At 37.7% G+C, this 12,720-nt stretch overlaps 1 protein-coding gene across 14 annotated transcripts in view; it reads left to right on the plus strand.

Moving 5' to 3' along the window:
• CTNND2 (catenin delta 2) overlaps positions 1–12,720 on the plus strand; it is a 1,224,220-nt gene that overhangs the window by 1,165,317 nt on the left and 46,183 nt on the right. For all 14 annotated transcript variants that reach the window (XM_038392622.2, XM_043508458.1, XM_038392619.2 and 11 more), the window contains 2 exons: positions 7,203–7,413; positions 12,114–12,198. In XM_038392622.2, the coding sequence (XP_038248550.1) occupies positions 7,203–7,413; positions 12,114–12,198 (296 nt within the window). The remainder of the gene's footprint in view (positions 1–7,202; positions 7,414–12,113; positions 12,199–12,720) is intronic.

Below are 12,720 nucleotides of genomic sequence, written 5' to 3' on the forward strand. Positions count from 1 at the left end.
TTCCTTCTCTCCTATGGACCATGCTGAATGCCATTCTCATATCTTGAAACCCTTTCTGATTGCCATCAGAAGTAAGTGCTGGAAAAGCATCTTTAAAAGCAAGTGATGCTGCTCATCTAACTTCTGAGGGAGGAAGAGAAACCCAGACCTCTCCATGGCTCTTTATTGAGTCTCATAAATTTCTGACACATTAAAGATGGTGCTTCTGTTTTTTAAGTGCAAAAAGCTTGTGTCTGTCTTTCTGTCTTCCCATTAACCTCCGTAGTCCAAAAAGTTTCAAATAAGCTTCAGATAAACATACTGCAGAACCACATTCTGCAGTACTCCTGGCTCAAACCAATTGCAAAACCATTTTAATTGGCAGGTTCAGCTGGAATGAAGCAGCCAGGGCACATCATTGATTCTGACCCACAAACTTTGGGGAACTTACTCAAACCAAACTGAGTGACTGATCTTTCTGAAGTTCGCCCATCACTCAGTTTGAATGGATTCACTTAAACAATCTCTCTGGGAAATTATTAAATTGTGCTCATTATTTTGTCAGAGACAACTGTAATGCTGTAATTTGCTAATGTTGGATAGAGAAGTGTGTTTAATTTGCATGTGTTCTAAGATGCTAGGGATCAAACAAATATTTGCGCACAAGATACTTACAGCATATGCAAGGACAATATACTATGTGAATTAGAAATGATTTTATAGTCAGCTACATTTCTTTTAATGAGCCGCTAGAGACATACTGGTAATGCTTTTACACTTTCTTATAATATCTTTAAGGGGCTTGGTGCAGGTTTGCAATTAACAAAATGAAAGTCAGTCATGATGCTGCCTAGACACAAGCCATCTACACTACCCTTTATTATAACTGAGAGACCAAAACCATTGTTAAATTGTCATTAAGTTTGAAAGGCATGTTAATAATTTAGCCTTATAATATAATATAGTTATCAACTATTAAAAGCCATTAACCACTAACTATTAAAATTCACGCATACGTGCCCCTCTTCATTTCTGCAGCCTTTTCCATTAGTCCTTTGAGAAATACAGTCTTGCCCCCTTAAGTCCATTCATTAATCTATATGGCATACTGCATTTTGCATTCTTCCTTTAAGATCTGCTCTGCCAAACTATCTCACCTATAAATTCAGTTTTCCTTTAGAAACATTTGCTGCTTACTTCCATAGTGCCCTCTTTGCATGTGAAGATGTCCTTAAAAACATTTGCAAAGCCACTACATTATTCTCTTTTAAATCACACGAGACTCACCTCTGCTATGATGCCTACAAAATATTAGCTAAGCAGTTTGTGAACAGAGACTGCTGTTTGCTACACTAAACATAATCATTTCCCTGTTTCCTTTTCCTCCCTGATCAGTTTGTTGCATCCAACTGTTTTCTCTCATTGTATGTTGAGATTGTTAACTCTTGGGGATAGGGTCTGTTTTTGCATGTGTCTACAGTATCTAGCACAATGAGGGCCTGATTGGCACCACTATAGCGATACAAATAATAAACAAAAATAATATCCAGAAACAGAAATTAAATATAATGACCTACTTACCAAATGTTTTCTATGGTAATTCTGTGACAATTATACTATAATGGAAAAACTGTGAGGATAAAAATTACAGATTACGAGACCATCCATTTATTATGCTGACATTTGAGATCAAAAGTCACGCATTTGAATTAAATAGATTGTTTTTACATATTTCCTAAATTATTATTAAAAATAATAATAAAAGCTCTCCCAACAGTATTCTTCCCAGGCAGGCTGTGAAATATTGCTGTGGAATGATCTTACTGGCAGGGATAATGAGAAATACATACAAATATCCCCAGTGTAGGACCAAGAGATAGAAGCAGCCTAGAGGGAAAAATTCACATATTTCTAATACCAGAATATATACTGGCTCCAGGGTAGGATTTTCTTTTAGCATCGCAATAATATACCAAAGCAGCTTTGCCACCAATATTATTATCTCCCTGCAGGACAAGGATGCCCGCATAGCTTTGAGAGACATAATGCTAATATATTGCTTCCATCGGGGTAAGATCTACCTCCTAGGCAGGATTCGTAGTTTTCTAACGACTTAGCCTTATACCCAGAGTAAAATCAATATCTCTTTGAGGACTCCAATGTTTTCAGTGAGTTAATTTTGCCCTCCTTGTTGCCCCAAAGCAGGAATCCTATCACTGACATTTGATAGCAATACCATTGTGGCAAGGTCATTTTTCAGAGATGGGTCTTCCATGCCTCACAAACAAGTAGCTCTGGATCAAATTAAGGTCAGTGGAGTTATAACAGCAGAGAAATTGTCTCTCGGAAGTTGTAGGGCAATATTTCCGTAGGTAAAAACTAATTTGTGATCATTTTCTTCGTATTAAATCTACTGGAGGAATAGGAATCTCTGCTGTATTATTTTACTCTGAAGGCAAGTTCTGTCTCAGGATAACTATAAATTAGTGTCACCTTCAGGGGGGAAAAATCCTGATTTAGAGATGGCACAAGGCTAAAGCATTAGAGAGACCCTGTCTTGGAAAGTACTGTAAATCCTAATCTGGAATGTATCTGTCTTTTTGTAACTTTTACTGGAAAATACAGCACGTTTTATTATTGCAAAGATAGAACTGCATTGTACAAATAAATGCTAGACTGAACCTACCTTAGACATAAAATGAAATCACTTTAGTGATGGAAATCTTATCGTAACTTCATAATTTGTAGTGCCAGGAAAATCTTGCCTTAGAAACAGCTGCTTTGTTTGATTCTACCCCAAAGTTATGTCTATTTAATTTCTCCCTCTTTTCCTTTATGAATAAACCTTGGCAAATAAAAAAGGGTTTTTTTGTTGTCGTGCTGACTGCCATATTCAATCAAATTATGTAAATCCTCTTAAAATGTATCAAATCTGTTGTGGGTCTTACAACATTTAATGTTAGAAAAAAATCAATTTATTTGTAGATCAAAGTGGTTCTGTACAAACCCTGCTGGAATTAACAATGATATTTATTTTTAGTATCTTTCTCACACAAATGATTATATCCTCAGTGCCCTCTTCTCCTCTCCCTGCTTAAACTCAGTGACACTTCCCCAGAGTTACGTATTGTATCTGCCACAAGCCCAATTCCCCAGTCTTCCTGCTGCTAGTGCTAGCTAAAACATTGCTGACACCTGAAGTCAGGTGTTTCATGACACATTTCTATCTGCTTTCAGAAAAGACTCACAATATTGAAAAAAAAATGTCAGTGCAAATGTTCCACAATTAAAATTCAAAAGTCAAGATCTGCAAAAGTAAAGGATCAAAATTTGCTGTCATTTATGACAGTGTAAATCTGGAGTAACATCATAAGCATCAGTGGCATTATTTGAGATTTGTGTCAGTGTAAATAAAAGCAGAATTAAATATATATCCAATGATAAAGAATCTGATTCTCCTCTCACTTACATCACTGTAAATCATCAGTAGCATAATTGAAGTCATTGGAAGTACACTGGTGTAAAACTGGTGTAACTGAAGGAGAATTCAGTCTATAAACCATAGTAACATATACATTAACAAGAAAAACAGAAATAGAAAACACTATATGTGTGCAATGCAATCCAGTGACTGTGGCAATAAGGAGCTTCACTTTTGCATAATATAATTTACTTCCTTTTTTACTGTGAAGTGTTAATATTGCAGTAGTGTTGGGGAGAGGTTCAGTGCATTACCATTTTATTTGTAAAGCACTTTAGAAGCCGTGGAGATACAAATGCAATATAAACATAAGCTTGTTATTGTAGATGAGAGGTGTTCCCTGACCCATTTTGTATCTCAGAGACATGTAATGGATTGTTGCCTCTTCATTACAGTTTTTCCACAACCAGCTCATGTGATCTAAATTAATTAATTTGGATTAATTCACACTAGTAATTTTTATACATAGGTATATTTGTTCTAATCCCATATATTCTTTTAAAATAGCTAATAAATTATCTGATAATAAAATAAAAATGTAGGGAACATTGTGTTACAGTATGACTTGTAACAGCCATGCTTGTTAACATGTTGGCCTCTCAAACGAGGAATTCAATAATTTTCTGTTTTAAGAAATCTGGACTGTTCTTCCGACGTGAGTTGCTGGTTCAAAATAATGTTACTTTACAAAATGCATCAATTATTTAATATTTAAACCAGGTTTGGCCTGTCCAACTAGCATGTAAAAAATTATTGTATTCATACAGCTGACTGAAATAGCTTTATTTAAAAAGTGAAATGAAACAGCCAAATTCTACATTAAAATGCATGCAATTCCCATTGATGCTGATGGAAACTGCATACACATATTCAAGGGCTGAATTTGATCCATGGTATCATTGTGATACGAAGGCACGCAAACTCAAGAGTTGAACCTGAATTAAATATTTCCTAAATTATACATAATTATACTGAAATGAACTATCTCAGCCAGTCAGAAGGCAGGATGCTGTATCACATCTGATGTATAACTCTATACTGTTCCCCACCCCCACCTCCCAGTTCTTTAATTTCCCGCTCACTGATCGATTCTGTATGTCTGATACTGATTTGATCCTCTCTTGCTTATTTTATCAACTATGTGCAGAATAGAAGTACCAGAACTGCTAACTAGCGAATTGGACATTGCTCTGGATCCAGTCTCATATCTGGAATGTTCATGATTAATTATTAGTCGTAGTATCAACTTCATTGTATTTATATTCGTTTTCTGCTGCACTTGTAGCCATGGTAGCATTCTGATATGCAGGCATCCAGCGAAACCCTATATACATACATTTATGTTCTCTTGTGGTGCAGTGATCCTTGTATTCCTGGCCAATTCCATAGAAAAATTTGCTCAGGAGCAGTCACAGTATATTTTCATACTCAGAATTAAGGACTGTGGTCACTAGCTGCCAAACAGAGGGCAGCTTTAACATACAGTGCCACAAAGGAGCTGAAATCTGTGATCTGAAAGAAAGGGTGCATAAATATCCCTCTCTAGTTTAGTTTGAGCAGTTGCTATAGGTAAAAAAAGGAGCTTTGGCATGCCCTGGATGGTTGGTACAGGGAAAGGAAGAGAGAAGCTCTAACTAATCTAATTCATCCATTTTTGTGATTCTATGATCCTGATCAATGGTAGTATTAGAGGAGTGACGACTGAAACAAATGGCATAAATAAACAGCCTTTTACAAATCTACTTTGACAGGCAAGCATGATCTACCGTATTCTATGACTGTAATATTCAAGTGACTATAGCAGATATGCAACTATTAATTGGCTTGTGTTAAAAGGCGTAAATGAATGCAATAAATGTTTTTGCTATTGAAACACTTATTACTGGCTAGAACTACATATTAATATTTGCATACCACTATATGGCTATTCTTTGGCAGATACCATGATAGGTATGTATGGGCAAAAGAATTGCACAGAATTCATATGACCCCCCATTAAATGAAATGGCTGAAAAATCTAATGCATATTACAATGATGAAATATTAGCTGCACAGAAACAAAAACATTTGAAGTCAAATGTTAAATTCTAAATTGCAACACACTGATAATAAAACAATTGCACACATTTTAGTGTATTATGCTTCCATTACAAGGAACTTTGTTGCTTGATCAAAAGTAAAGGAGTTTCTGGATCTGACATTGTCACAAAATTAATTTGGTATACAATGATTTTTCTGTGACAGTACATGGATTTTGGTGTGTACTGTATTATTAAAGCATTGTTCCAAATGATTGGATAGATATTTGCCATTGCAGATAGCATTGTAAAAAAAATAACAATTTATGATGGAAAATCTGACATAAGGACACTCAAAGGGCCAGTCTTCTGCATCTTTTGCCTTTCAGATTCAGACACCAAGAGTTTTGTTTGTAACTTCAGGAGTAAGCTTTTTAACAAGACTTACTATATGCCATCTTATCAGGGCTTGTAATATCTGATTGAGAAGTTCTCTCATTACATTTCAGGCCAGAAAGTAATATGGATTAAGTTACTTGTCCTGACAATCGGGTCATTCCCATCTTGAGAGTGAGTGATGGTGCTGAGCTGATTACTTCACCCAAGATCCTGATCCAGCGCCACTGAAGTTGATGGGAATGTGTTCACTGACTTCACTGAGAGTTGTATGTGGGCCCTAGTCTCTTCACTGTTCAGCTTGTCTTCATCTTAGAAGAGCGGCTATATTAAACTTTCACCCATACCAGTGATCCCTCCAGAACAGAGCTAAGGCGCTTTGATGTGGCAGTGTGGGGAAGTTCTGCTGCCTGTGTTGTACTTGTCCAGTAGTTAGATGTAAAATTTCCTTCTCCAGGACTGCTGGCATGGTATCTTTCCCACTCACTACATTCATACAAGCAACTTTTAAAAGATTTCTATATGTATTTAAATATGAAAAAAATTATAATGGAGAATCACAATGACTATGTCTTCCTTGTGTCTAACATACACACTCCTCTACAAAAATGCACTGCTCAGTTTGATAGAAGATTTAAGTTATAAATGTTGAATAAGATAATCCTTTGCTAGATATCAGACTGCAACACAGTGCAAAGAAACCTCTCCTCTGAATCACTAATATTTACACAACTCAAACTACATAGAAATAACAATAGCGTTTAAAGCATATTATAAAGTACAATAACCTCATTACACGCAGTTAATGTATAGTGAAGCCTGCTACTCATTCACAAAGAACGCCAATTTGGATGGCTTCTGTACCTTTATACTATCCCTATCAACTGCTACACAGTAATGATTTTATTAGTAGTGATGCATCATCCCAGCCAGTTTGCCTTGGGCTCACTCAAATGGTGTTGCTATAATTGGGTAAGGAAGATATGGACTGGCCAACTTCTGCTGGGCTCTCAAATCTTTGATTTACACTTTCACATGTACTTAGCTTTACTGTACCTGTCTCCATTGCACAAAGACAGGATATAACTCACACCCTGAAGGTCTCACTGATATTACCAAGGACTATTAGTAGAGGTCGTAATGGGCAAAATCTGCTTAAACATATGTTGTATAAATATGGCTAATGACAAGATGATACTGATAGCAAATTATAGACCTGAAATTATGAAAATGGCACTAACACTGCCTTGTGTGTTTTCCCTGTATCTCCCCCATCATTCTTCCTTTAAAGTTCCTCAACATTCTCCCTTCATTTTCTTTCCAAAAAGGCAAGTATGCCATGCGGGACCTGGTCCACCGACTTCCAGGAGGTAACAACAGCAACAGCTCAGCAAGCAAGGCCATGTCGGATGACACTGTTACTGCCATTTGCTGCACTCTGCATGAAGTCATCACTAAAAACATGGAGAATGCCAAGGCCTTACGGGATGCAGGAGGCATTGAGAAGCTGGTTGGCATTTCCAAGAGTAAAGGAGACAAGTATGTTTTGCAAATCATCTCGCACCTTTTGTAACATCTTTAATAGGTGTAATTAGTACTAAATGGGTTTGTCTTGCATGGTGAAATCATTAGCTTCATTATTAAGTTTAATCATAAATTACTTGTGTTAGTAACCATGTCAGATGTTGGAAGGGAGACAGAAAACAAGTAACCCAGTATCAAAGTCCCTGCCAGGGCTCATTTTTTGGCCTGCTTTCACTGGCAATGTGCAGCATCATGAATAATAATTATTTATAATAATGACTGGCATGAAACATTTATCAACATCAGGTGGTAGCCTGAGACATTAGGCCCCTGTGTAATGGGTGATGTGCCATTGGAATAACCAGGAGGACACTGTGAAAGGATTTATGCCTCACAAAGATACTATTCTTCTCCTACTCCCACGTGCTTTGGGAATGCCAGAAGTAAGTAACTTCACCGCTGTGCATGCTGCAGCTTACTCCCCACCAGTTATTCTGGCTAACAAGTGGGGGATGGGGCCACAGCTCTTTCCACTCCCTCACCCCAGTTCCCACTCCCTAGTTTGTTAAGAAGTATCAGGCCTTCTGTCAGCTACATTAAATGGCACCGATACATGTAGGAGAAGTCTCACACCTAACTATGATGCTCTTAGCAACAGCTATGAATGCATCTTTTTTTTTTCTGAGTCAGTGTAAACTGTTGACAAAGCGATCATTGGTTCCTCTCCTTTTGCTGGGAGTGGTTGCCTTGAATAGCTTGGTTACAAATATACATCAAACTTCCAGAAGTATGGTTGCTTTGCCTTCTGTGGGACCATGTAAGTTTGAAAAATGGAAGATTTCACTCTAATGCATAGATCGGTCTTTCAGAAGGGGGATTTGTTATCAGCACAGAGGCAGCTGCAGCCTCGTGGCTCTAATGTGGCTCCTCACAGCCAATCTTCAGCCTGAAAGAGGAATCTACCCACTCAACTTGGTACTAGAGCAGTGTGCTGGGCTAGGCAATTAATGCATTGCTGACACAATTCAATCTTATTTCCTTTTCTTCTATTATTATTCTCTCTCCTTTCATGCTTCTCACCCAGTACACTCTTATTATTATAACTGTCAGGAATTGATAAGAGAAGTAGCATTACTAATTGTGGTGATTCCAGTTGTGGGAACTGCCCTTGTACTGCTGACTCACTTTAGTAATAAAGCATATTACAATTTTTATTATAAATAAATTCCTGACAGTTATAATAATAAGAGTGTACTGGGTGAGAAGCATGAAAGGAGAGAGAATAATAATAGAAGAAAAGGAAATAAGATTGAATTGTGTCAGCAATGCATTAATTGCCTAGCCCAGCACACTGCTCTAGTACCAAGTTGAGTGGGTAGATTCCTCTTTCAGGCTGAAGATTGGCTGTGAGGAGCCAATTAATTGTTGTTACTAGATCAAATTAACTGCTAGCATAAGCAGGTGCATCTCCATTTTTCTTCAGTAGAATGTGCCCACTCATACCACTGGGGAATTTGACTCCAAGTTTATCCTTCTACATTAATAAAACTTAAGAAAATCTACAAAAACTGTGTATTTGTCCATCTGTATACTACTCCAATAGAGATCATTATTACCTAGTGACATTGGGACTGGAGTTTTCAAAGGAGCCTAAGAGAATTAGCCACCCAACTCCCATTGAATTCAATGGGATTTGGGTCTCCTGTTAGGGTCTTGAAAATGTCAGCCTTACAGCATATGGTGAGTCAAATATAACCCCTAACTGCAAATCCAGTGAACCTTACCTTTTTAAAGCCATATATTTCTAATAGTCTAGGACACGTCAGCTAATATATGTTTTCAGAATGCCCAAATAATAATTGTAGTGCCCTCTATAAAGTGTTTTAGACCTACTGATGAAAAGCAGTTTTCAGAGTAGCAGCCGTGTTAGTCTGTATTTGCAAAAAGAAAAGGAGGATTTGTGGCACCTTAGAGACTAACAAATTTATTTGAGTATAAGTTTTCGTGAGCTACAGCTCATTACATTGGATGCATTATATTAGAGCTAGATATGATTATTTTTATTGATTTTGTACTTGTAGAACAAGAAAATCTATCAGCACATGATACCAGCTCCTCACCTAAAACAGGAGTTTATACTCACCTTTCAGAGACATGGGATTTTTTTCCCATTCTTTCTATTTTTTTCATTTCTTTCATGGAGGTTCCATTATTTCAAATAATAATTATAGAAAGAATATCTTGCCAACCTGTTATTTAAATTAGTGAAGTTGCACAGTTTAACAGAATGTGACATTGTGTTAAACTATAAAGTATGAAATCTATTAACAAGACCAACTGTTACTAGCCTCAGAAGAACCATTTATTGTTGCTTTTAGTATAATCACTGACATATTAAAAAAATCAATATGCACTGTGTCTGCTTCCAACAGAAGTCATCAAAACTTTAATCCAGTGGATCAAAAACTCTGTTTCATGAGAAGGCAAGTCAAAAACTCTTTAACCATAAAAGTTGTTACAATAGAATTTATAGAGACAAGGTAGAAGAGTTAATATATTTTATTGGACCAACTTCTGCTGGTGAGAGAGACAAGCTTTCAAACTTACACAGAGCTTTTCTTCAGGTCTGGAGACAGTACTTGGTCCAAGAAAAGATATCTCATCCACCTAGTCTGTTTAATATCCTGGGACCAACACATCTACAACAACACAACCTATAATAGGATTTATAGAGATTTTAATGGATAGATTTCAATTTGTCATCTGTTACACTATTCTATTCCCTTCATCCAGATGCTCTTCAAAGAACTGAAACCTACAAAATTGCACTATACTGGATTGATGGGGAATTTTTGCCATAGTCAGTGTACTTCAGTACAAAACTTAAATATTAATGCATCTTACATTGTATGCAGCATGTGTTCCTCCAAATATGGAGCCAGAGTGCATCTGGCTTCTTTGTGGGTCCACAGCTGAAGTAGAGGACATGAAGGTCCTTCCCTTTTCCTCTCATCCCATGCTTCCTGCACAGGGGTAGGACACAATCAGAGTAGTACAAGGACTATCTGCTCTAATCTCTGTAAAGAGCCCAAAGCCCTAGTCCTCTCTTCTCTACAGTTGTGTAGCAGAATTGGCATCCATGGGATCAGACTGGCCAAATGCAGTGGATCTCACTGCTCTTGGCCTCCCCTTAGTATTAACAGTATGACTGGCACTGTTACCACACTTGTCATTACCTACTCCCAGTACCCCACTAGCAGCTAAAGATGGGTAAATAATGAAAACAATGATGCATGAAAGTGTTCATCAAATTCTTATCAACTCATGAACTAATCATCCAGTTCTATTTGCAGGACAAATAATAGAGATGGGCAGAATCAACAAATAATTTACTAGGAAAATATTATGGAAAACAACTGAATAAATTATGTGATTAACATTATTTTACCAGCTCTGCTGGCAATGCAATTGTGACCCTTCTCATGTGTATCGCAAAGTGAATAGTGGCAGTTACCACTACCCACACTGGAACCAGATGAGTAATACATGCTGCCAACACCAGCACCATGTGCTTCTTTTTCACCACCAATTGTGCCCTTTTCACAGGGAAACACCAAGCACAAGTGTGACTGTTCCCCAACTTCTTCAGGCAGGCTCTAATCCCTTGTGATTTTGTCTTGGAGCTCTGCTGCTTTATGTTTGCAGAGGGTATGAGGTTAGTCACACGATGTGGACTTTCTGCATAGTCACATATTTATCCTGTGTTGTCCTCCCTGGCCCTTCTCATTGGGTTTAAGACATCTGCTCTCTCTTGTACTGACTAAACAAAAGGGAACATTTGGCTCTAATTCTCTGAAATAATTATTCAGATCTCCGGGGAAAGACTCCAGAAAGAGGAGTCCATGTGAAGTTATTTATGTCTTTTTATATAGATTAGAGTGCAGTCGTTAATAGGTTACTGTTGTCAGTGTTTCAGAACATAAGTCCAACTTTGGGTTCCAGATGAATTTTATTTAGTCACAAAGCATTGATCATTCTGTATATTTATGATCTAGTATATTTCTGTGTCCTGCCCCAAACCCCCTCCCATCTTAAAACAGTGCTCATCACCTGGCTAGTTCCTCTGTTTCCTCTGACCATCTAGTAGAAGGCACTGGTGCAGTGAGTACTCACTCATCTGTTCCTTGAAGTGCTTAAAGTCTACCAGCCCAGGAGAAAGAAACCAAAGCCCTGTACTCTTGTCTTTCATGACACTGCCCACAGAGCTGCAGCCAAGCCATCTCTCCAGAAACAATTTGTCCAATTTTTGCCCTCTGCAGCTTTCTCTCTCTCTACCTTCCCCACTACCCACATCAGTTAGCCAATTCAGCAGTTACTCTCCATCTTGACAGAATTCTCTTGTTCTCATGTTACCAATGTGAACGGTTGCTTCTCATTCACTGTACAGCGCTAGTGTGTATTGGTTTTGTTCCTCTTCCGACACTTAGTAATATAGACATGAAGAGTTTGTTTGTCAGTCAATAAAATGTTACTATCCAAACTACTTGAATGTAAAGCTCTTAGAGTATACTGATAGAACTGGTGAATAGCAGAATTCCACCTGAGAGTTTCAATCCTTTGTAATTGACTCACAAATCATCATTAATTGAGCCTGGGATTTAACAGTCTCTCTCTCTCTCTCTCTCTCTCTCTCTCTCTCTCTTTTAATGTAATAGGCACTCACCAAAAGTGGTGAAAGCAGCATCTCAGGTCCTAAATAGCATGTGGCAGTACAGAGACCTGAGAAGTCTCTACAAGAAGGTAAGATTTTCTTCAGATTTTAGATTTTCAGTACAGTTATCCACTTTGGGGGCTGAAGAAACATGAAACCAAAATACTTTATTTATCTGTTAATGGGCTCAAACTTTGAAGTCTGAATCCCAACCGCCAAAAGTTTAGGAGGTTCAGATCTGGTGTTTTTTCCTGTTCCCGTGTCTAATTTGAACTCCTTAAATAGAAATGGCCCATAAAGCACGTATTTTTTTGTTTGTTATTGTTTGGGGGAGTTTTTTTTAAAATAAATTTTAGTTCTTATTAAAAGTGCTGGAGTTGACAGTCCTGGAGAGTAAAGTCCTCTGTTCACAGAACCAGTACAGCATGGTTGCAAGCTGCCTCTCCTCAGCCTTTCCTATCAGTGCATCTCAATCCTATCCTGGAGAGACAACCATCAGGGTGAGTGTGAGAGTCCCACCTCATTCAATTCCTGGCCTTTCTGCTGAGCCCACCAATGCCAGTTCCTTCAGTGGTGATGCTTTATGATATGGACATTGGTACCCCTGGAAC

Source organism: Dermochelys coriacea, chromosome 2, assembly GCF_009764565.3.
Source record: "Dermochelys coriacea isolate rDerCor1 chromosome 2, rDerCor1.pri.v4, whole genome shotgun sequence".
NCBI lineage: Eukaryota > Metazoa > Chordata > Testudines > Dermochelyidae > Dermochelys > Dermochelys coriacea.